Here is a 26,548-nt window from a genome sequence, read left to right as displayed (position 1 = left end):
AAAAAGGATTGACACCATTACCCCATTATAAGTTCTTATTTTACATAATTTCAGTTGGGAACAAATTTGATAATTCAAAGTTTTCCTGTTCTCTRCTTCTGATAAAAACTCATGCTCATGCTTATCAGACATCTTTTCTAACTTAAAAAATGCAGTTCATTCTCCCAGTTCATTCATTCACTCAAGTACTAAGAAATCAAGATCTGCAAGAACATTCAATCCACTGGCCTTTCAATATAGATTTCAACACAGAATTCAACATACTATTTCCAAATTATCCTTTCCCAAATCTGTTTTAAAYACCTAACTGCAATCATATTCAGTAACTTCATATTAAAACATCTCAAATGTTTGCAAACATTTGAGATATTCATTTACAGTATTTAATCTCTCTGTTTTTAAATAGAGTGCTACAAGCAACTATAAAAGCTTAACAATCACTCACTGACAACTTTACAAACTTATGCAAGTCTGTAAACTTGGTAATTCACCACACTGAAGTTATTTCTGGTAACAAGATGTCAGCTTTAGTTACAATATACTGTTATGTAAAATATAAAATAACTACATTATCACATTATGATTTTCATGCAAAGAGCCTTAAACAACTAACAGCTAYGTTTTATTCAACCCACAGAATTCATACAGTAGATAATCTGGAAAGCCGACTTTTATGCTTTGCTCTCTTCTCTTGGGTGACATGCACACTAAAAAGAAAGGGAAATGGCACAAGAATCTAAGCAGYGTAACTTAATACCTTCAGTCTCTCACATCATTCACCCGTTCCTCAGCTCACCTATGGCAATTGGAATAATTCAAGCTCTTTTGGGAGTACTTTCTCAAGGCCACCTACTGACAGTATTCTCTGTTTTGAAACAGTTCATAGACTGGGATTTGGAGAAAAATAGTGCCTTGCTTCTGTAATGTTCTGAATTGATATAGAACTTTCCACCTGAAAACCTTAAAATTACTAAATGAACTAATTAAAATTCAGCCCTCGTGTAACTTGTAAAAAATGTATTCTTTTTTATCACTAAGACGTAATTAGATCTGTGATGGTTTTGAACATAATTATGTGCCATACTTTTTGTGTCTTTAATACAAATATAGGGTTAGAAAACTTCATCATGAACACCACTATCAATCAACTTCATCCTTCATGTTCATAGTATTTAAAGAGCACTCATTTAAATACCAATGATTTATTGTCCTAYTTTTCCTTCAGACCTTAAATATGTGGTATAAGGAGTTTTAAACACATCACAATTCAGACTGATTTCAGTACTTAGGTATGTTGCTAAAGAAGAGTCTTAGTCTGAAGTACTGTTGTGTTGGATTCTGGTAAAAACCTTTTAACTGAAAATTTCTTATGGATTAAGGAAGAAAAGTAATCTTASATTTACATCTTACTGGAGAGTAAGATCATTCAGAATAGCTTGCACAGAGTGTAGTAAGTTGCTTCATATTTACATYGAGGTCAAAGTCTTCACACAAGTACAGGGTTCATACAAGTACAGGGTTAATAGATCATCTCACATCTTGGTGAGGTTCTTACAGTTCTTTGACACAGTGGCTCTTAGAAATGTTAGTTAATCAGTGCTCTTACACAGAGGAATAAATTGCCTGAACTATGYTGTAGTAATCATGAGGATAATGTAACACTGTCTATAACAGCAGCTAACAACAGAGCTTACATGAGTTAATGAGCTAACCTCACAGCCTGCATAAATGTTCTTATCCTCTTGTAAATGAGAAGCTGTCTAAAGCCCTAAAGCCCTAATCCACAGCACAGTACTCTAAATTATCTCATATTTTGCAAAGAGGCAGCATTTGCCCACACACTCCCAGATAAGCATGAGATAATTTGAAGTTCCAAAACTAACTAAAAAAAATATTTTATTTAGATGAATTGCCATCCTTCATTCTAAGAATCTTCTATTGTTCAAAACTACTTACTGTGTTTCAAGAAAATAAACTTTTTTAAAAAAAAAAGAAAAAAGAAGTCTAGGGTAGAAAAAAGAGATCATTAGGAATTTAAAAAAAAGAAAAAAATCTTTAAAACAGAACAAAGCATTTAGCCTCTCTTTCCTGTTCCCATCTCCCTTTCTTCCCACAAATCTTGCATATATAATGGTCAAATCATTAACCTCTATAATATCACCAAACAAAAGCTATTTCAGATAATATATTTAAATTTTGATTAAATCAGAAGAGCTGACTCCACTTGCTTAATTACATGCCTAATTTGTATACAAATTTTAGGTGGTCTAAGAAACTAGACATTCTAAAGCAAGTGCTTGTTTGACCCGAAGAATCAAAAGGGAAACATGCTTTATTAAATCAACTAATAGATTAGGACAATACTGATGGCAGGAGCCAYTGATACTTTAGTTCAGATCAGAAGTGAGCTTTTGCATTAAATCTCCCAATTGTCTCTATTTACCATGTTTGGGTTTTGCAACAGAGAGCAGTCTTAATGTACCTGAACTAGATTCTTTTTCAATAAAATTAAATCAGAAGATTCATTTCAGGAATCTAATGTGCTGCAAGTGTTACGTAGAAATGCTTGTGGAACTACATCGTAACTTGCACAGAATGGATCTCACCCCTTGTTACTGAAACATACTGAAAATATTCTAGGTAAATCAACCTTGTGGTACTCTTAAGAGGCAGAGYAATCTTGGATTTGAGTAAAGATAACATTTGCAGAAATGACAAGAGTGTTACATGAGACTTTTTAACCGTATCAGAAACGTGTCAGTCATTCTGCAATCTAAATATACTACTTCACATGTACTAATTTTACATCATTTAAGTCAGTCAGGACTTCCTTTAACTAGTTGTAAACCATAGTTGTTCAGTCAGGACTTCCTTTAACTAGTTGTAAACCATAGTTGTTGTGTGACTGCAACTTGCCTGATCAAGATAAAAAGCACTACCATCTCGGATCTCTCGTCGCTGTTTGAGGTCAGTTTCTGTGGTGTCCCTCGATAGCGCAATGTATTCAACCTCCCGCTTCGTCAGCTCCTGTGGACAGTGGTCTGAAGTTATTACAAAAATAAAGCTATAACCCAAGTAAGTGAACTATAACAATGGGCCTAATGGTATAATTGTACAAGAGAGCTCTAGGCAGCAGCACAGTGATCTGAAATAACTCTGAACAAAAATCTAATATCTCTTATTTTTAACATGTTTACAGTGTGTTCTGCCTCAAACAAAATGGTATGAATTTCTGCTCAATAAAATTTTATTTTTCCCAAACCTGTTCTAAAAACGTAATAACCAACTATAAATTCTTTCAACTGARCATCTGTAAAGTTCTTTAAGTTAGTTTTCTGGTTTGGACATTGAAGAACAATCAGCATCTGCAAATCATGAATAAAAATTGTAAGAATAAGAATCATAAGGTCAATAAAGAATTCAAAAGTTTCAACTCTGCCACTGTTCAAAAACATTTATCCAGCAAATCAATTATAATTATTACTGGCATACGCTTTGTCAATACATTGATGAACAGTATTGTTCTTATCCCCTTTAATACCATGAAATGCAGTCTGCATCTGTAAAATTATAGACTATTTCAAAAATGAAAACTGTTGGGTTATTTTTTGTTTTGATTCATTATGAACTATATTTGGAACTTTCTATCTTAATGGCACAAAAAAAGAACACATTCATATCTGATGTTCCTGCTACTTCTATATATGGGGTATCATGTGCTCTGCTAGGAAACCTTCATGGTGAATTGTCCTTGTTCTTACCACTTGTTTAAAGGTATGAGATATTTAACAGATCTTTCTTCAGAGACAGCATTTAATTCTAGTTGGACGAAAAAAAATCAAAGATATCAAAACCTGAATAATGATTAAGTTTTCACTTTTTCAGTACCTATTCGATTACAAAGTCACCAATTCCTTTACAGTGTAGACAGACTCAATTTTACTTTCTTATGCCTGAAAAGGAAATAAAGAAGGCAAAATATTGGAGGGCCTTCTCTAACCATCGGCCTCATGTAAGCAGACACAGTAACAGCTTTCAGCGCTGGCAGACAGAAGTTCATCCGGTTTATACAGCTTCATTAAAGGGACAACAGCACAGATCAGCTCCCATGCAAAGGCCAGCCTTCATGCAGTTGCTTGGCATAGCACTGAAGCAGCARGCTGCAGCTTTATCTACATAGCTCAGGTGCACACAGACAGATGTATAAATAACAAGRTATATTCTATGTCCCATGTCTGGATATCAGGTGTCTCCTAAGCCCTCTTTTCAGGTTGTACCAAACTCTTCTGATCTATTTTACTTGACAAGCAAGTAGTATATCTGATCTGATGGATCAAGAAATCTTTGCTCTCYTTCCCAAAATTCAAAATACTGCAGCTTTCTCCTGTATGCTTTACCTCTGACAGCTAGTCTTTGAATTCATATCTCCTGATCTGAAAAGAAATGGCTGATCTTCCTATCAGTCTTAGCTTGTAGACCTCCATCTGTGATCCTCTGCCCAGAGTATTCCAGAGTCTACAGCAGACAAAGTCCTTCCCACATCATCTTTTGAAACAAGCAACCCATCCTCCAGATCACTTAAGGGCAACAATGATGTAAACATGAAATCTTGCACATGGTGCTGCCATGGTTCCTGCAGATGGATGTAGGCAAGTTCTTCCTACATCCAGAGAGAGAATCATACAGACATCTACACCTCCCGATAATGGTTCCCAGATATTACGCAGAACACTCCTCTCTCAAACCCCTTCATTTCTTTTTTTGTACAATGAAGCAAAGATGATTTGTTGCCTCTACCAGTAGGCAGATATCTTAATCTTCTAACATACATAATGCCTAGAACAAACTGTTTCTCCATTTGCRATAACATATGGTAACACAGTTATCCAACTCTTTTTTCCTGGAGCTTATGAAGAAAAGCACGTATTAAAATGCTTGTACTTTCTAAACATTGTAAAACAAAAACTGAACTTAGGAAAGCATGTTTATGGAACAAGTTATTTATCACCTAAGTAGCTGACTGTAAGATTTTCTAGGGTTACTTTTGACAATTTGGCTAGTACGGGARTGACTAAATAATGTTAATGACTATTTTTCCAAGAATTTAAACCAACATACATACCAGGTACTGCATGGCAATAGACCGCCGCAGGGGCCCAGGAGGACCAATAAGAAAGACATCTTGGCCGAGGAGATCTTTCTGCATTATCCATCTTAAATGGTGGACTACAGACTGGGCCAAAGAATCTGTCACTTTGCAAGACAAATAAAGATAAGAACATATTATGCAGTTCCAAAAAGTGTTGAGAAGATACTTGGCCATCCATACATTTTCTCAAAATTAAAACCATACCATACCATTACTATTTTTAAAAGTAATAATCTGATTATAATTAAACTACATTTTTTTTCAAAACTGGAGGCACTAGAAAGCATCATGTAGAACGAGAGAACACGTTGCAAGAGAGGCAGTATTCCTGCTGTGGTGCATCTGTCTATCCCCTCAATATGTCTTCACATGCCCCCAGCACAGCCTAGCCTCTTCTCAGAAACAAGCAAAAAGCGCTAGTGCAGGAGGACAGAGATAGCACAAGCAAGCCAGGAGGGAGAAGGCTTAGTTATGCATGTAGGCATACGGTTGCTTTCAAAAAAACCTGACAAAACCAAACTGAGGGTCTAAAGTGAGGGGCTGAAGGGCAATGTCTGGGATGCTAYATACTCATTTGAAGTGCAATAAGAAAAGAGGAGAGGAAGACCAAATCTTCAAATTAATACTTGTTAATCTACCCTTTTTCAGTCTGACTACTGGAAGAAAAAATTTAAAAACAAGCCCTGGTTCTACATGAGCTTCCTGAGGCAAGGGAGGCAGTATGTGCAGAGCAGAGCCCAGAGACAGCAAGCAACAGTTACTGAGGGCCTTCAACTCTCCTTTGAATCAGCACATACCAGAACTAAAATTATTTTAAATCATAAAAACAACATAAAGTGATTGTACAACATTCAAAAAAGGCTTTTCAGGAAGTGACTAAAAACCCTATTATCAAAAATTTTAACTAAACATTTTGTCTGACRCTCAGATAAAACATCAGAAACATGCTTCAAGTTCCAGTTAAATCTATTATACCCTTACCACCAATAAAACAGGACTACAATACATATATACATAAGCAATTCATGCATTAGTGTTATCAGTTGTCAATAAACCTTTTAGATACTCTGTGCGTGTGTATATACATATATACACGTATGATACACAYATATATATATTTAAATAACTGTCATTAATGTGCCCATGATTAATCAACATACTGTTTTCTCTTATGTTGGTACACTAATATTCTAAGAACCTAAGAACATTTTCTTCTTATTGCTTTGGGAAAAGAAAAACAGTGTCCCAGAAAAGAATAAGTATCAGATATCTCACATACACACACTAGGTCAAATCCAAACAAATTCCTCACAGAGAATAATTTAGAATTAAGAAATAAGAATTACTTTCTGTGAGATTTTCAAGGAAATTAATATTTACACATACTGCTTATGAAATAAAGGCTAATGCAGCACATGAGAAGAACTGCTACTGGACAGGTATAGTAATCCGTTATTTTTGAAAAGCATCACACAAACAAAAAGGTATCATTAAAATTGCAAGACAAAGATCTCACTAAAATGCACATTCATTATTATTTCTACCTGTTGTAYGAACATGTCTCTACTGTATTTTTACGACTGTTCTCAAAAAAAGATTACACTACATATATTAGACAATTTTTCAAATAAACTTGCAAATCTTGCTGAAAAACCAAATTCTCTTATGTCAAAATTCATGCATTAAAAGTGCGACAAAAACAGCTTTGACACAGCATGGCTACAAATGCCTCTGGTACATTTCACATTAATATGTGTAGCTATCTTTATTTTTAGGACAGCCTCAAGAAAAAACTTGGGTCAGACTTAAAAGCTGTAGTATAAATAGAAACAAGAWTTAAGAATGTCCAGCAACATCTGCAAGACAAATCATCCTGTAAAAGAGAACATGAATGTATAGCATTCAAAAAAATCTAAAATCTCACAAGTAATCCTGCAAAACTTAATGTATTCCAGGGCATTTATGTTCTCTTGGTTTTGTTTAAAAAATACATATTATTTACTCTTGAAGATTAATATGCAAAATGCAACTCCAAAAATACGAAGAAAGCATTTCCTAAGGAGAACAGTCACAACAGCTCCCATTTTTCAGTTCCACCTACTGTAGTGTGGGATGTCTAATATCTGTACTTCTCTCCACATATTAAGCCTGTTTAAGTTTCCCACATATTCACTCCTAAAATCAGAAAAATATAAACCTCTCTTTGTACATGCAGCCTATACTGCATACTGTATAAAGCGTTTCCAAAGCATAGCACACTTTTCAAAAGCAATTTCAGATGCATATATGCAGTATCTTTTATTTTTATATATTTAGACTACTTTTACTGTGATATCTGTACTGCAAAACTTTTATGGTTTTCTCTAACTTGACTTGAAAAAAATCCTTGCTGCTCATGTACTACACATTAACTTTACTACAACTAGCATATAATAATTTTCTGTGACATTTAGGAGATGAGGCAAATTAGCTGAAAACAGCACCAGTATGTATCTTACAGCAGTTTTTATTAATTATCCCATGAGTCAGATATCATCTAAAGCAAACGGGGTTTGCACAACCTGTTTCAGTGGCACTCTGCTGATTTGCACCAGTTGAGTAGCTGGCCCTGCACACTTTATCTGCAGAATGGTGTGTAGGAAGCCTCTATAGTATATTCTCAAAGATACCATCTGGCACATGCAGAAGGGTACTCAGCACTACAATTTGCTATTCCCGTGTATCAAGGAGTGGCCAGAGAAATAAATTGCATTATACTGCTTTGAAATATGTGATGAGTACGACAACACCTAGCAGAATCTGTGCAAACATTTTGTAAAGTGAGCAGTTAAAGCTGAATGGAGAAATGAAGAAAAGAAGAAAATATTGTGGATAGATTTTGAAGCAAACACAGCAGCTGCTGTTGTTTGATCCACGAATCAGCTTTTGATAAAATGGAGACTGAAATGGCTACGCTAGCTTCGGAAACTTTCCAGTTCACTTGTGCTTGGATTTTTGACATATGCTCACCCAGTGAAGACAAAAGATTCACTAGAGATAGCAGACAGCATCTGCTGGCAGGTCTGTGTGTCCAACCTCCAGAAGAAATCCCATAAACGTTGGGGATACCTACTCTTTCTACAGTTCACATACAGTGATTCTCAGGAACATCTACTCCATATGTGAGACATAATACATTAGAGCTCATTTCCCTGTATGATTTTATTTTGGACAATCCATACTAACCTACAGGCACACAGAGGACACCGGCGTTTGTTATTTTCAACTGAAAAAGAGACCACTGCATATCCTGAACCTTTGTTACAGTACATGGATGGAGTCTAAGAATGCCTCCTTCTATCAGGAAAGGTGAAAGTACATGGGGGAAAAAATCTCTTCTGGTTACTAAGAKGGTCTTTTAGCATTACACAGTAATTTATAGTACATCTAGCACTGGGGGCAGCAATGGCTGGTTGGAGAAGGAAGGGACAAGAAGGGAAGTCATCTACAAACATATAACATTTTAAAAGGGAAAAAATTGCAACAAACACAGCTCACTGAGACATATTTCACAGCTTTTTCAGGTTGAGGAAAAATAAAGGAAGAGAACGAGTTGTCCAGCACGGTGTGAAGACGGAAGCATGGCTGAGCTGAAGAGGAAGGCAGTCCCATGGGGCCTGCTCTCAGCTGTTTTCATTTAGCCCTTTACAAATAAAACATTGTTGCTCTTCCAGCTTTATTCTGCTGCAAAGAGACTTTTCAAAGACTTATAATGTGGTTGTATCACAGTCAGTTTTCATTGGAATAATATTCTCTCTCATAAATCCCTCATAGAAACAGTTTTAATTCCAGTAATTTCTGTTCTTGCAGTCGTACGGAAGCAAGTTGTGCGTCTGCAGCAGCAGCTTGAAAAGGGGAAAGTTACCTTTCCAGATTACACAGTAAAGGGTTACTTTTTTCTCCCTTCTGAGCCAAATGCTTCACAGGAAGGTATAAGAAAGTAAATGTAGGTAGATCATTTCCTCCATTTGAGGAGTAAATGATTTACTCATTTACATGAGTAAATTCCCTATGTGAATTCAAGTAGCCTTCTAAAAGGAATGAGACCCAGAAGACTGAGTTTCTATTAGTGACATATAAACATGAATAAATTGAACAATTCTTAGCTGGATGCACAACTGGCAGGAAAATATATAGCTAGAGCAGTTTTCCATAGTTCATTGTACAGCTGGAGGAAAGTACTCTGGTTTTGAGTTCAACAGCTAAGTCCAGCATAGACAAACTCGAAATACTCTAGCAAAGTGCAAGAAAAATCATCAAAAGTCTACAAAATGTGGAAAATTTAAAGAAATGGATTAAGTCTAGAAAATAAATGACTAAAAAAAAATCAAAAAAAAAAAAAAACTTTCCAGGATGTAAGAGAAAAATTGCAGTGAATAAAAGAAAAATAGTCTGTAAACCATGGCCATACCAGAGGGAATGAGCTCTAATGAGGCAAAAGTACATCAAGATCTTGGTGAGGCAACAAAAAATTTTTAAACCAAAAAATGGTTAACAACTGGAGCAAATTATATGGAGAGGTTCTAGAATCTCATCACTGAGATCATCACTGGCAGATTTTAAGAACAGGGTGGACAAGCATCTCCCAGGAATGGTTCACACATGCTTTGGTGCTTTGAGGCACCACGAACGGTCTGGACAACTTCCTGAGTTCCATCCAGATTTTCTTCTAAGATTGCTATGCTCGTGTACCCTCCTATGCCTCTCACTCTATGTATCAACTAAGTGAGGCAATGCTGCAAAGAGCATTTTGTCAGAGCTCTCCTGACAAAAAGCACTATGTGAGATCCTGACTAGGTGATAACAGCCTAGTAATGTATCGGTTGCAAGCCTACATGAAAACTCTAAGTGCTGAAATAACCACCATCTCCTAAAACAGACATCTATCTTTATGTTAGAAAAGAAGTGTAATGACAAAAATCTTTGTTAACACAAAATTACAGTCATCATGTAATACAACCTGTCTCCATAATGTGTTGCATTCTGTAACACTCAGACTTTTAAAGTAAACAAAATGATGAATAAAGACACATTCCAACGCAACTTTGAACCTACCTTAAGCATTAACCAAACACACCTATTTGTTCTCTACTTTTCCAAATGGGGCATATCATTCTGGGACAAGGACCCAGAGACATCTTACTGTTAAGGCAATACTGATACTTCAGGTAAGGCAGAAAAAAACATCCCAAACCTGCTGACACCACTAATCCTATCACACAGAAACAACCTTCATTTCCTCAATATTAAAACCATTCCTCTTCAAGTATACAATTCTGTTTAATGCTATCATTTTTAATTCATGATTATACGCACAAACTTCCTATTTGAGCTCCTCATAGTAAGAAGTCTACCAAATACCTCAGCTAACAACAGTGGCTGGATTTATCAGCCTAAAGGAGGCACACTGAATCCCTTAAGGTAAACATCCATTTTCCTTTTGATCACTTATTGGGGAGGGAGCTCAGACTCATGCTGCCAGCATAAAACCATGCTCAGTTTGAAATTAATGGTCCACAGTTCAATACATTTATATGCAACATGAAAATAGACAAATTCCCAAATGCAATTGCCCCTTCAGAGAGCGGAGTTGGTGCGGCATTGGACTGGAACTGCACATTTCCTGCTTTGCAGAGGATTCGCTGTCATTGAACAAAGTGTTCTGGAAGAGCTATGCTAGGAATTTTTCTGTCAGAATTAACAGATACGTGAAATATCAGATACATTGCCATTTTCATAAAATTTCTAGAACCATTAACAAAAGCAGTGCACTGACATGAACTCAAAATAAAAAATTAATGTGTATTCTCATTATTCAATTTTAGATCTAAACTACCATGAAAAAAAATACATAAAATTTCTCCAAAGTATAGTTAACGAAAAAAGCATGCTTTTCAGATATAGGAAGATCCTAAAAATGTAGGTTTTATTCTTGCTGATAAAAGACATTCTTACTGACAAGAGAAAAAGCAGTGCAAAAATAAGTTCCCCCTTCCAGAATGTGTCAGACATAGTTATAACCGTAATTCCATTAACAAAATTCCCTTGCGTATGACTCATTTTACCTGTCACTTATAAACAGAAAAATAAGAACAATTCAGATTTTATGTAATTTCAGTTGTAATCTTCTGAGAAAAGCCATTTCCCCACAATAGCAAAACAAATTAATATTTTATATTAACACACAAAATTGAGTATTTCTTACAGAAGTTGCTATGTACCTAACATAAAACCTGAAAAGCAAGGACAGAAAACAAAGTAACCAGCACTAGACAGACTATGTGTTTCTGTAACATGAAACAAGGTTCATCACAGGACTTAAAAGCAAGTTAATTTGGTAACACAAAGATTGAGTGTTTTGGTATCAATTATGTGACAAAATGGCCAAGCTACAGTTTTGTAGGTATACAATACATTTATATTCCCTCCTGTGTCACGATTTTTTCAGATTTTTAAGGCAAATGCTAAGCCTAGAGTAATAATGCTGAGTTTAGAAAAAATTATAACATCCCTAAAATTTCCTCTAAATTACAGATATGCACAAAAGTGCAAACTTTACTGCATCTTAACATGATTTTTATCTTGCACTAATAGCAGAAGCATTCTATTTTACACAAATGATGAGCTAGATAACATATTTTCAATAGTAGTAGATGAACTGTTACTGCTTCAATTCCCTCCTCTTAGTTCTTACTTCATTGCAAGCATTACAATGTCTGAGTGATTCCAGAACTTTTTGGGGTATTTCCCACTTGGTTGGATGACTGAATTATTTCTGGACTTTAGGTAGCTAGCCTGATCACTTTAAAATGTAGTATTAATTGCTATAATAAAATTTCAAAAGATACGAAATTAAGTTTACGGATGAGTATAAATACAACTACGTTCATCTGTTTTTCACCAAGATGTTACATATACAGCACAATCTTTCACCCAGCAAAACAAAAGTAATTCACTTAAAATAAGAAAAAATATGCTGGGTAAGTTATGCCTGTATTCTCTAAATGCCTCACAGAGAGAATATAATTGACAGAGAGCCAATATAATCTATTTTACTTTATTAAATGAACTTTGTCCCCTGTGATAATGTAACCATAGAAGTTAAGCATTAAAGGACAAAAAGTTTCCTAAATTTAAACTGTAGCCCCAAAAATTGTATTTAAGTATTGAAAATACTTTTTGCTCCTATTATATATAGGAATATTTTATCTTATTGAATTTCATTTAAATATTTAAATTTATTACTGAAATTATTCACATTAAATAATCTTGCTATTAATTGCATCCTGATCAACAACGATGTCCCAGGCTATCATATGAGTTCTTTTCAGTTATGATTATTAAAAAAAAAAAACAAAAAAAAAAGAGAGAGAGAGAAACAACTAACAATAAGGTACATCTAATATGTGTTTATAGAGGTTACTTTTAGTTGCAGAATCAGATTTAGCAAAGATTCCATAAAATTCCATTTTTAATCTTTTTTTTTTTTTTTTGCAAACCTGTTAGTTTTCAACCACTTTCCTTCTTACACTAACTAGAAAAATCTCATCTTTTGATTCCACCAAATGTTTTCACATCCTCTTAWCTTCCCAGTCCAAAAAACTGAAAGACAGTCCTAGCAACTTAGACCAGCATTYGTCTACATTTGTACTGTGGTACATGAAAACAAGAAGGCAAAACAATCTACAAAAATACATAAATAAGTGAAACAGATCACGTTTATTGACTGATGTGCTCGCTTCATCATCAATATGAAAAAGTAGGCATCAATAATAAATGATGGAAAGTAAAAATCCAGCATTTAAGAAGCTGCAGAAAGCAATGACACACTAGGATTTCTCAATTGCTTGGCCAAATTCCCAGGGAACTCACAAGATACGGAAAGCGTTACTACAGCAGGGACTGACATATGGCACAGGATACCTTTGGTACTTTAGATCTCCTGGCAGGAAAGTGCCACAGCGTCATGCCAACTGGGGCACGGGAATTAAGTAGTCCATAGTCCAGCTGCCGACCAATGGATTTGGCCTATCAGACTACTGGTCAGCGTCACACTGATCACAGACTGAAAGAAAACAAAAATCTCTTTCTATATTCCTGCTATACCTCTCAAAGGACAAACAGATCAATACACATTTATTATTTGTATATTTGATGTTTATATTAAACACAAATGYAACTCTCTGAGTGGAAAAATGCGGAAATAATTTACACTTTAGAAGAAAGACTGCATTTCAGAAGAGAGGGCAGTTGAGAAACAGTAGTCCAAACATGTCACTAGTAACACAGTTCTGCTATCTCACAGCTCCAATAAAATAAGAAGAGTCTGATGAAATGAAATACTTTTTGTACTGAAGAGTACTAAATTACTTTGCCTAAGAAGACAACAATATAAATCATCGCACAGCAGCTCCTGTCTCTTCTGCTACTGTACCAGTAGCACTTATTGTACATCTGTAACACTGCTATTCCCCATGGTTTCTCTCATGGTGGTTACCTGCCATTCTGCCAGCTGCGCATTAGCAAGCCTACTGTTTATACAATCTGTGCCATTCTAAGACAGAAAAAAATACCAATCCCTTGCCCTTTCCCTTTCCCTCTCTCTCTCTCAAAAAAAAAAAATCACCCCAGCAGTTTTCTTGGTTTCTCCTTCAAAGCATCATGGAGTGAATGTAGGCATGTTGGAAAGCAAATTAACTTGAAGCAAATGATGGCGCCAAATTCCAGTCATAGGACCTTGCAAACCCACTGAAGACAGCAGTTAGCAGTACTTAGTTCTTGGCCACGCTTAAGTGTAGTATAAGACATCACCCTTTCAAATACCATGTGTCTTGTTTTTCCAGACTTGCCTTCTTTTATCTGAGCAGAAAAATTGAATTTTTTTTTTCATTTGGTCCAGTAACCTCTGTGTGAAACTACTGAACAAATGGCAACTGATCATTTTGGATCATCAGAAAATAGTCGGACCGTATTGTCCTAAGAAATGACACAACAAAAGCATGATTCACCTGCTGATCCCTGTCACAAAATGCAGAAGCATGTATTCTTCAAAGAACGAAGAAGAAACTTACAGGGCTAAGGCCCTATCGCATTTTTGATAACGTTTCAGAAAGGTAATATGAATTCATTGAAGCGTATACATCATTAATGTACATAATTGKCTGTGACTCTAGTAAGTATTTGCTAACACTTTTTAGCACTATGCAGTTGACTTCTTATTGACTTGATAGATTTCAAAGATCTGTATGTTTGTTGACAACAATAACATGACAATCTGAGAATACAAAACAATCACAGTAGAAAAATCCCATATGTCTTCAGTTTAAGAAAATTCCTAGGACATAGAAGGATATTGCAACTGAATGATAATTTTAAACTGCTACAGTTTGAACAAATAACCTGAGATAACTATATTATTAGTACAAGTAGCTGCTGGATGAGGCCCCTTTTGAACAGAGTTTTTAAATGGACATGAAAGATTCTTTTACCATCCCATTCGTTAATGGGACYAGCTGTATTCAAAGTCAAGAGATTCCCATTTAACCAGCTGTATCAGAGAAATGATGAAGAATTAGTTCCAACTCAGTAAAGACAGCCTTCTCTATGTTGTGTATTTTTTCAAAATATATCTCTTAGATAATTTCAATTAAGTCAATGAGGTGATTTGAATGAGTACAAATTTATAGAACAAGGCTTTGATAGTCATTCAAAAGGAAAACAAATTCTTACTGTAGTTCTGTGGAACAAGTTCTGGGTTCTTTGGTTTTTTGAGTTTAAAAGACACATCTCCAATAGTCACAGTATCACCTAAAAAAGAGAAAAGAAATATTTTAGTTCCTAGATACTTTTGAAGTGTACAATATACCTATATTACTGTCTAAAACATAGGCCTTCTGTGGGAAGACTGACTGCAAGTTCACAAAGTAGGCTGTAATGCATTTGAGAACTATTAGTTTATTAATCAGGCTCTAATAGTTTTCAACAGATCAGACACCAATACAATTTATGTTTAATTAATAACCCTCATCTTTTTTATTTTGATGCTGTTGTTATAACTAGGACTTCCTTTGAAGAGTGCTATGGAATTCAAGCTCATTACAGAACTCTGTTCCAGCTATCATCACTGATATCCTGAAATGTAATCTTTAGTCTGTTTGTCTGCAGAAATAGCAGTGAGAAGCACATATGGAAGTGATGATTTTCCTGAATTTTCAACCAGCCTGAAACAATATCTCTTGGAGGTACAAAATGATATTTTCATATCAATGGATCACTCCTGCCCTCTTAGACAGTACAGCTGCAAAATCCAGCACCTTTCCCTGGTTCCAGAGGACACAAGCATTTTTTTGCTCTGGATTTCACTATTTCTTAAAAACGAGTGCCTGCCATTTTATTTACTGGCCCCTTACTAAGACGTGCAAAAGACTTATCTGTCTTTCTACACTGGCAGGCTTGAATTAAATTGCAGGGCATGCCCTGTGTACTTTCTCATGAAAATCAGAACTGAAATCTGTTTTGCAGCCAGGAAATGGGTGAGCACCAAGAAGGCACTGGTCACACAGAAAAACAGCACAACTGCCAAAACCTGTAAAGCCAAGAAAATGAACTGCAGACTGGTAACAAACTCAAAGGTTACATTTTTCAATAGCTGAACTGAGCTACACAAACAAGTTCATGACCACTAAGACCATGAAGCTAAGTCATCTGATGAATATAGTAAAATTATACCTTTTTTTTCCGAGTTACCGTTCTTGAAGATAACACCATCTTCACTGCCTAACTCACATCAGTATGTGTGAGAGATGGAGAAGATTAGAATTACTGGCAGTAGCAGAGTGGTGCAGTTTTGCCACGACACTCCAATTACACTACCTTTCCATGACTTAAAGCCAAGTTTTAGAACTGTTTATGGTTGTATTTTCTGAGAATTAAGAGGTAGAAAGGACATGGACATGAACAAGATCCAACCCTAAAAATCCTGCTGTCAATCTGTACCTCCTCTTACAGCATCTTAGAGGATCCATTCTCCAGCTGCCTATTTGCAGTGCTACATAAGAAGTCAGAGAGTTCAGAAGAGCAGTGCTGGGACCAGAGAGGGAGATGCTGAAGAGGAAGCTCATGTCCAAATGGACAGAGGCATCTAAAACTGCCCCCATGCAGAAGCTCTCCTTTCAGTCAGCAGTGACTGTAGTTCTGAACTCAAAGGCAGTTCTTTTCCAGCTTCTCCAGGTGTTACTGCAGATCTTTACAGGACTGAGAATTCATAGGTTCTGATACTACTTATACAGTCTATGGCAAAAGTTAAATATTTAAGACTTGAATTATAGCAGCCAGTGGAGAAGCACCTAAAGTAACAAACAAGAAGCGATGAAGAAAGGGTTACAGCTGATTTCCCCCCAAACTAAGTGCTTAACAATGATCCTGAGACTGGGATTCACAGTCTGACATACATGCCAGGACTTGGATGTCTTTGTTGCTCCTGAAGTCCAAATAAACAAGCCTATCTTCTTTTCCTTAAAATATTGGCAGAAGAGGGCAAGCTGGTGGTTCCTCCGACATTTTATGAAACAATACAAAGCTTAAATGGCTTGCCAATAGGTGGGAGACTTGGGCAACAGCAAAACTGCCTTACAAAAGGCAACCAAGGGTTCATCCCCAATCCTAATGCCAAGTGTCACCAAGCAGTTCCTACTCTCCCTTCTTAGAGTTAAGCATCCTCCTCTAGCTGATTTGTCTAGAGCCAAGAAGATGGTCCAAAACAGAACTGGGGCTAAACTAACAGTTAAGCAGACCAGGTGATTAGCAGTTCAGTGCTTTAGCTTATTTCCTGCCCCTCTTGATATCTGCAGTAAAAACGTATCTATGATTCCCGTGCTCTCTTCAGCTTGAAGTGTTTAAATTCACTCCAAAAGTGTTGCAACAGCTCAGGGATCTGGTCCCCATTCTGGTAACTGTTACATATTTTAAAATAAAGAGTAACCAGACAAAAGATGCCACCTCAGGAAAGAGGAGAACCTAGGATCTGACACTGCCAGGGGTTTGCTCACTTACCCAGGTTTTAAACTAAGAAAAACTAGTTTACTGCCTAAGCTTTGCCTCCCATTCCTTTTTCTTCCGCAACAGCTCCAGTCACTCTTCTCACTGGAGAGCAGCTAAAGGGTTGACCAAAATGCCTCCAAGAAGGAAACATCACAGGAGCCCACTGCTTCCTGCAGGAATTGACACCTCTCTCATTAGCTCAATGAGGAAGAATTTTAACATTCTAAAAAGAGCAGGTTGCCTGATATATCCTTAGGACATTTGTGCCAATTTGTTTTCTCACCATTCCCCAGCCAACATGCAATGACACAAGAGTATATGACTAACTAGCTTCTAGCTTAAATCACCTCAACTCAACTTGTAAATATTCTTTCATACATACACGGCTTTCCAAAACACAGTAGGAATAAGATACCAGATGCCAAAACAACAAGGTGTCAGACTTTTTAATACATTGGGATGATGATATCATCTCCATAACAGTATTTTAATTACTTATTTTATTGGCTGAGTACTGAAAAGCTTTACACTAATTTTTCCACACTTTCTAAAAACTGAGCAACAAACTGAATTTGTTCTAGCTGAAAAATGAAAAATACATCTCTTTTGATGGTATTTAGGTCAGTCCATAACATGCTAACTCTTGAACAACATATTTAACAAATTCCAAAATTTCAACAAATATTCCAATCATCAATGGGCCTTACAAATTTTAGTGAAAATCAGGCTGGGAGAGAACTCTACAAAGGAAGGGGGGAGATCTGTGCTTACAGCATACAATTAGCATACAGTTAGCACATTCAGCTTTTAACAGGTTTATTGCCATCTGGAAACAAATGTTGCCTCAAATCTGCATCGGTCCACAAAATAATATTACCAGAGTGTAATAGAACTTCAAGCCACAATAAACCAGAACAGCAGCACCTACTTCCTGCATAATGAAAGCTAAATGAGCGGGGATGGGGGGTTAGACCATTAACCTTATCACATGCTTCCACCTGGGCTATATTTTCTTCTAATTTGTTTCTTCTGTAATTCTTTAAAAATCTCATTTTGGCTACTCTGTTTCTACTGCTTTTCCAAACTGTTTGAACAGAGCTGTCATCCCAGATAGGCTCTTTCTTGTGTGCCAGTGGCTGGCAAGGAACGGACAATAGCCTGCTTGGTAAACTATGGTGTTAAATCAGTAAGACTCATAATTGGAGGACATGTATCCCAAATGATTTGTTTATATTTAGTGACCAGGAAATAAGAAGGCGGAGAAGTCAGTGAGACGAGTTTTGAATCCTCCTGCGATTTGGAGCTTCGCTTTGTTTCCTGTGGAGTTCTTGCTGCTGAATACTATTTGTTTTCACCTTCTTATCAGTCTGAACTAGCAATAAGCAATTCCACCAGGAATGTCTGGCCTCGTCAGCTCCACAATAAATGGAAGGTGCTACAAACAACTTCACAGAGTAAGCAATGTAATGGACCATGGTGAGCCTCAAAACACCCCATCTCAGCTCCCAAGCTACTATTACACTATAGTGTGGAAAAGTTACACATGGGTGGCTTTGAAGCCTTATATCAGACCTGCTTAGGCTAACTGCAGTGAAGATGTGTCCCTGGTTTCTTATCTCACAGACAGAAAATAATAATCTTAGTTATCATAATCTTTGAAGAAAGCAGTGGGATACAAGGAGTGCCTGATGTATACAAAGAGCTAGGTCTGCTGAAACAAGGAAGTGCCAGTCCAGTGGAAAGCCAGAGTCCAACAGGAAAGGGGGGCATCCCATTTGGGGGGCAGTCAGCATACAAAGCAAAAGGGTTTAGGAACCCATGCCATGCATGTCGGACATTAGGGGCACAAAAAGACTACAACTCGATAACAAGTCACTGCAACAAGGGGATATGGACAGAACCTCGATAGATGCAATGAGCTTTCTACTGCATCGGGAGTAGATGGGTCTGCACTGCAACTCTGCTGTGATGGCAACTCATAAATGTGCAGGTAACTAGCCAGCAACTCCAACGCATAGAAACTCATATACTCCCATCTTCACAGATACATTTTAGATAGACAACAATATTAATACATACATCYCTTCTTCTATAGCTGACAAAGGCCCTCTGGGTGAGCAGAGCTACTCRTCATGTTGTTTCTCCCACTAAATCCTTTGAGGGCTACTGAAAACAAAGGCAYCAAAGACCTCCAGCTCAGATCCTTGAATTGCAGAGGAGACAGCTAGAGGCTGAGAGAGCATGTGAGGAGAGTATCACTGCATGAATGCCCTGGGCTTTTACTTGTCCCCAAACACCTGCTACTCACCATTCTCAGAGAGAGTATAGTAGAGCTTGACAGACCTTTTACCTGACCCTCTATGGATGCTTTTATTGTATAATCTCAGTAAGAAGATTTCTTGAAGCCACATCTAATCACATATCAGTAACACTGTAAGACTGATACCTTTGATCTGTCTTCTATTTAAAAGCTAGTATCATGTCAAATACCTCTCTTCTCCTCCTCCYCCTTCCCCCCAAAATCCTATTCTCTAATTATACTATTTTTCTACATGCTAAGAAGAAAAAGGAACAGTTCTAAGTTTTTTACTGCAATGCGCCATATCTGAAGATAAATAGACTGCATCTCAACTACAATTTAAAAAATATATATAGCAGAAACGGTTTTATTTCTTCTATTTGCCACTTTCGCAGTGAAATAATGCATTTTTATGTACTTGTATTTAGTTTTTGAGTAATAATTTTACACAATACAATTCAATCCCATGTGTAAACCTTTACACTATCAGGGTTCTTATAACACACCCCACTGAAACTTTAGGTATGCTTAGGTTTTAGGTGGTTGAGCTTACTGCCTTTTGACCTCTTTAGTCCTCAATTTACGAGAGATTTACATTCTCCAAAAGTGATCTTAGCCTACTAAACATTCACTTGCACACAGACCATCCATCTGGTCTCAAAAGCAAGTAACAGCAAAAACATGTTAAAACTGCAAAGTTGCTAAGCTTTGCTAGCACTAATCTCTATGTGATTAGATCACATCAGAGAAAACTTCAATAGCTAAATTATATCCAAATGTGTATTTCTAGATCTTGATTTCATTGCAATGTGAAGGAAAATAAAAAAAAAATGATGCTTTCAGCTGATGCATTTATCCAACACATTTCCATAGGGGCACAGAAAAGAAAACGTCAACCATCATCTTTGAAGAGCCAACTTATTTTTAAGAAACAGAAATGACACTTCCAAGGACTTGTTTTCTCTTTTTCTGCAACTTTTTTGAATATATTACTGCGGAAGAAAAGCAAACACGTCTACACAGCTTTTTCTCATTTCTTACTTGCTCGTTTACTGCCATCTTCATGGCAACAAACACTATAAACAGACACAGGGTAGCACCGTAATGTATTTTGCTTCTTACATCGGCATTGAGAGCTTCCCAACAGAAGAGTAACACAGCAAAAACACATTCCCTACASTCATTAGGTTTGCTTCTTGACCACCACTACCTTGGGGGCAGGTTTAGCTCAGTTGGTTCGAGCATGCTGCTGCTAATGCCAAAGTTGCRGGTTCAATCCCTGTATGGGCTATGCTGAGGGTTGRACTAGATGATCTCCAGAGGTCCCTTCCAACCTTACCATTCTATAATTCACGTACAGATGAGTTTGAGCTTAACTGCTGCTGATGTGACACTGTGGACTTACAGCAGTGAAATTAATTGGATGTTTAGACATAAAAACCTGTCTCCAGCCTCAACAAACTGTTTCATTTAAGTCTTCCTGGTTTTCTGAGCAAAAGGAATGGTCTTCCCTTTCCCTTTGAGAAAACAAAATAATGACTTCAAACATACAAAATCTGAATGTTACCTAATTTCTACTCAACATTATTTTTAGACCTTCCATCTTTTCATTTTTAGTTTTGAAGCTAATGTTTGATTTTTCAATTATCTATTTTAAGTCAATGATTCTTTTTACTGGTTAAAGTCCAAAGTATCATTCAGACAAAAACTTATTTATATTTACTCTAGGAAGTGATCCGTTTCCTCCATTTTTCTGTATTATTTCTGGATCTACAACACAAATACGAAAACTTCTTTGACATCCACTCATGTAAGAAGCTTACAGTCATTTATTAGAATAGAGCTATTTTTTTGTTTGGAGAAATAGCATGCCTGAAAGCTASAAAGACTGATGATGCCCAGCTACAAAAGTGTTATGATGCAAATAACCAGTTTTATATATGGTTAGTACCATGATGATCTTACACAGGCTTCACATACACACTTCAACATATGTCCTAACATGTCTTGCAYGTCAACATGGTCAAAAGTGCTACCAGCCCATCCCATCACTGTATCAAAAAATCATAGAAATATTGAGAGGTTGTGGAGTGTCCTTCTCTGGAGATCTTCAAGGCCCGCCTGGATGCAACCCTGTCTAACATGCTCTAGGTGACCCTGCTTGAGCAGGGAGGTTGGATTAGATGATCTCCAAAGGTGCCTTCCAACCTTACTGATTCTATGATTCTATGATYGGTTAGAAGGAACCTCTAGGGGTTATGGGACCTCAGGAGTACTCCAACTTCCTACTCAAAGACAGCTTATCACCAACATTAGACCAGCTCAGCTCTAGCTTTGGCTGAGTCTGAAAACTTGCAAGGATGGAAACTGCACAAGCTTTCTGGCTAACCCACTGCAATGCTGCACCACTCTCCTAGCAAAAATATTTTTCCTATTTTTCAGCCTGAAACTCCCAAGCCACAATTTGTGATCATTTCCCCTTTTTATTCCCCATCACTATCAAGAATAGTTTAGCTGCATCATCTTTGTAACTGTAACTGTAAGCTGCAATTACACTTTTCCTCCTTAGCCTTCTCCTCACAAACCTAACAAGCTCAGCTTCCACAGACTCTCCTCATTGTCATGGGCTTTAGGCCCTCAGCAATTTTGGCAGCCCTCAACCTGACCCCTATCAGCTTCTTGATACCTTCCAGGAACTGGGAAACACAAAACTGGACACAGCATTCAAGGTGCAGCCTCACCAATGCCTGCTAGAGGTTAACCTTCCCTTGATCATTGGCCTAACACAGYAGAGTCTCTGGCGTACATGACGTGCTATGAGAGCACAGTGCTGGCTCACATCCAACAGATATCCCCTACAGACCCCACATCCTTTTCAGCTGAGCTGCTTCTCAGCCAGTCTCTCCCCAGCCTGTATGGATGCACAGCATTACTTAGGTCCAATGGCAGAACATTTCGCACTTCTTGAACTCTATGAGGCTTCTCCTGTCCCAGTTCTCAAGCTTATATAGGTCCCTCTGGACTAAAGATCTGCTATTTGTCAGATTGTAGGGATTTTGCCCCTATGTATTAAGTAGTACTTTTATAAAGCTATTCTATTGTTTGTCCTTATTTCTACTTTTATATGTCCTCTTTTGGTGTTTTAGGCCATGGAGAGGTTCCTTGATTGGCCAAGTAGGCCTCTTGCTGAAATTCCCAATCTTCCTGCACTGTGGGATGGTTCACTGCTGATCTGTTATTACATTTTCTTTAAAAATCTTTCAGCTCTCCTGGATCCCTTCTCCTTCATGGTTGTTATCCAAGGGATTCCCCCTAGCAATTTCCTGAAAAAACTTCAGCACTCTTCAAGCCCAGAGTCCATACTCAACCATTTTACAGTCACCACTACCCAGGCTGCCATCTCTGACCATACCAGTCACAGTTTTTCCCTGCTTGTTAGCAGCAGGTCAAGTAAAGCATTATCCCTGGCCAGCCTCTCTGGCATTTGCATTATGACACTGTTACCAACACAGTCTAGAAACTTTCAAGATTGCTTCCACAGTACCAGACTGGTCTCCTAGCAGATGTCTGGATGGCTGAAATTTCCCATGAGAATGAAGGCCCATGAGTGGGAGGTTTCTGCTAGCTGTCTGTAGAAAGCAATATCCACTACCTCCTCTTAGTCATTTTGTAACAAGACACCGACCACATCCCCAGTGTTCCCTTTCAAATCTTATTTACATGGCAAATGCTACTTATGTGAAAATTAGCTCATAGTGTTTTAAAACTATGTGAAGATTCCTGAAATACAATTCACTCAATGAAGGAAAAACAGACAATTAATCTATTCTAAACTGAGCTGTGGTATCAAATGCATTAGTATAATTTCAATAATGTATTTCAATTAAAATGAAATTATGACTGAAAACCAATATAGAGTTGTTTTTAACACTTCCTACACTGGAAAGATACCAAAATAGACAAAATTGCCTTCAAAATTCACTATGGCATCTCCTATGAAACTATTCTGAGAGTTCCTGCCTTTGCCAAGCAGGTTCAACTTCAGCCTAATGTACTGAAACACGTAGTACTTGGAAAATACATCAACAAATATCATGACTGTAACAGTTGCTAAACAGGAAAAGTTAAAGTTTGAACAACTGTCAAATATTAAAACTCAGAGGCTATTTACTGACATTCACTCCTGGGAGCAGCTATGAAACTCTACCAAAGAGTGTAGAAGGCCAAAGGTAGTGTGTCAGGCAGAAGCTTATCTGCCTGACAGCTCATGCCTTTCTTCCAGCTAGATCTGTAAGACTAATAAAAGATACTATTTTTTTTGCCATCAATTCTTTCTTTCCTAATGTTAGAAACAGTTTAAATAACTCAGGCACAGCTCCGCAAACTTTCATCAACTGGCTTTAAAAGTTCCTGTCTCCATTTGCTGCATTCTCAATTGTGCTGATGCAACAGTTTGTAAGGCCTTGTAAACCAAATCACTGGAATAATTTCAATCATCATTTCTACAATGCAACCCTGCAAGTACAACTGAGGAGGTAGCAAACAATAACATGAACATTAAGAGAAAGAGGAAAGAAGTGTCTTCAATAGGTTTTACCAGCGAAGAACATATCACTAGAACTACACTCCCAGCTGTCAACGTTTCAAATTCCAACCAGATAATGACTCAGGTGAAGTGGGAAAAGGGAATATGCTGAAAAGTATTAACTTCCATCAGCAACCAGTTCTTTAGTCTGTGACAGACCTGGAAAAAAAATAAAAAGCCTCCTAAACACATGGTCCCATTCATAGCCTTCTTTCAGATTATGAATTTTTACCACAACCACTAACATCCCATTTACCAATAATCAACATTACAAGATTCCAGAATCTGACATACTTTTCATAAGATACCACATTATACCTATCAGACAAACACTCTTGTATGTATTATTAAGATGTTTTAGGCCTAAAGCACTGGTTTGGTTAGAATATGGGACTGACCATACCCTTAGAAGGTACAGGAAGCAAAGCTGGGCAGGAAGATCTGCAGGAATAGGGAATGAAGCTAGCATGTATCTTGGTCCACATAAGCAATGAAGCATCAGTTGTCATACATCCATCAAGCAACAAAGCATGAGAGACCTTCCTTTGCCTGTAATACCAGCTGTATCACTTGACTGGAAAAGATAGCCTTTTTAAGCTCTTCAATTTTCACCTAACTCAGCACGTTCCCATTAAAGAATCTCTGAGATAATGTATTCTGTTAGATTTTTTTTTCAAAATTTTCATATTATAGACAGTTAGATCAAGTATTTAAATGTCAGTGAGCTGAACATAATTAGGATTTTATTTTGGTCAGCTAATAATGTTTTTAAYGCAATAGTTCATAATAAATAACTGCTGTCTGCAACAGCTTGATTTTTCTTCAATCTTTTGGAAGGAAACAAAAAGCTTGCTTTAAAGGAATGACTCAGATAGCAATATTTATTTCTATAAATTAAGTTTCTCTCATTCAAGTTGAGTAAATCAAAACTCTTTCCAGCTATTCCTATTACCCTTTAGTCACTGTGTGCCCATTTCTTACTTTGAGATTTCTCTTTAGCCTTAGTACTAGATAACTCTGTCCATTCCTCCACAGCCCCCAGTGCGCCAGCAAGACATATTCCACATTACAAAGACAGAGCTGAAGAGCTGAGCATGACTTCTTCACATATTACAGGACRAAAGCAGACAACAGCTTCTCCCTCACACTTAGAAAGTACCATCAGACATCAGATACAAACTATTGAGTAGACAACAACTTACTTTTTACCKGACTGATTAACAGCTTCCAGCCCTTTCAGAAATATTTTCTTTTCTCCCTTTTCAGTAGGGAAGACATGCAACTTTGATACAAAGACTTGTAATTAAAGCAGGCACCTGGCAATAATAAAAACACATGCTGCGTACAAAATTTCGGACCATCTCTTTTCATCTTCAGTAATCTCAGAGAAGTAWTAGGGCCTGCAAGAGGATATGAAGGCACTTTTAAAATTAAAAAATAAAATAAAAAAAAAGAATAATAGTATTTCTAACATCAAGGCCTCAAATTCATAGGAGCACAAGAGGCACCATAAAGGAGAGCTTGTCTCAGATGCATAGAAGRCAAATACCCCTAACATCATCTCTCATCTAGTTTTTGACAGTTATAAGATTGCTGAGAGCTTTGAGGCATGACATTTAAATCTTCCCAGTAAAACTGTTACCATCTATTGATGGTAAGTGGGAATACGTGTATTATTCATATATATATATATATATATAGTATAATTGTGAATATTGCTAAATACTGAGTTAAATTCAGTTACATTCTATAACACTGAATGTTACCATCAAATTATTAAGTATTTGTAAAACACTGCCTTTGTTACTTTGGTTTCACTGAATTTCTCCATATTTTGTCCCCAAAAAGGATGAAACGTCCTGATCTACCTTCTTCATGCATTCCTTTTACGCACCCTTAACTTGTTCCATTGTATTCCTCTTCTTTCCAAGGTAAACAACACTGATCTTTTTGACACTTCTCACAAATAAGGTATTTTCTGTTTGAAAAGGCTCAGTGGCACCTTACGGTTACCTACTCTTCGAAAAGATTTCCTTCTTGAAAGACCCAAACAGATACTCGAGAAACGCATCGCTGTCAGCTAATCCTCTGATCAAAAAATAAAAACGAAGGTGGAAAGCGTTGAAGCCTAAGAAGCCCTAACTAAGGGCTTTAGCAAGCACCTCCCCACCAGAAGCTCTGCTCCTGCGGCCCGGTTTCCCGGCTGCTCCCTCGCCAGTCGCSGCTCGCCGGCCGGCCCCAGGCGTGAGCCGCCACCCCGACCCGGGCGCTGCTCCGCGCGGGGCTGTCACCTGCCCCCAAAGGGGCGCTCGGGCACCGTTTTCGGGTCACCGTGTGCGGCTCAAGGTCAAGCCCATCGCTCGTGGGCGCTGCTGCAGGGCAGCGCCGCTGCCCGCGCAAACACGGGCCCCCGCCGCCGCCGCGGGCCTGGGCGGGC

At 37.4% G+C, this 26,548-nt stretch overlaps 1 protein-coding gene across 1 annotated transcript in view; it reads right to left on the bottom strand.

Moving 5' to 3' along the window:
- The window catches only part of VWA8 (von Willebrand factor A domain containing 8), a 184,911-nt gene extending 160,770 nt beyond the window's left edge, over positions 1-24,141 (bottom strand). The window contains exons 1-4 of the mRNA XM_085309462.1: positions 24,124-24,141; positions 14,918-14,995; positions 5,123-5,253; positions 2,917-3,027 (exon numbers count right to left, since the gene is read on the bottom strand). Of these exons, the coding sequence (XP_085165588.1) occupies positions 2,917-3,027; positions 5,123-5,253; positions 14,918-14,995; positions 24,124-24,136 (333 nt within the window). The 5' untranslated portion in view covers positions 24,137-24,141. The remainder of the gene's footprint in view (positions 1-2,916; positions 3,028-5,122; positions 5,254-14,917; positions 14,996-24,123) is intronic.
- Between the last annotated feature and the right edge of the window lie 2,407 nt (positions 24,142-26,548).

This window comes from Rhea americana, unplaced genomic scaffold (genome assembly GCF_003343005.1).
Source record: "Rhea americana isolate MKP2758 unplaced genomic scaffold, rheAme1 scaffold_3, whole genome shotgun sequence".
NCBI classification, from domain to species: Eukaryota; Metazoa; Chordata; class Aves; order Rheiformes; family Rheidae; genus Rhea; species Rhea americana.
Note: the sequence above shows the minus strand (reverse complement) of the source record. Positions and strands in the feature narration are given on the sequence as shown.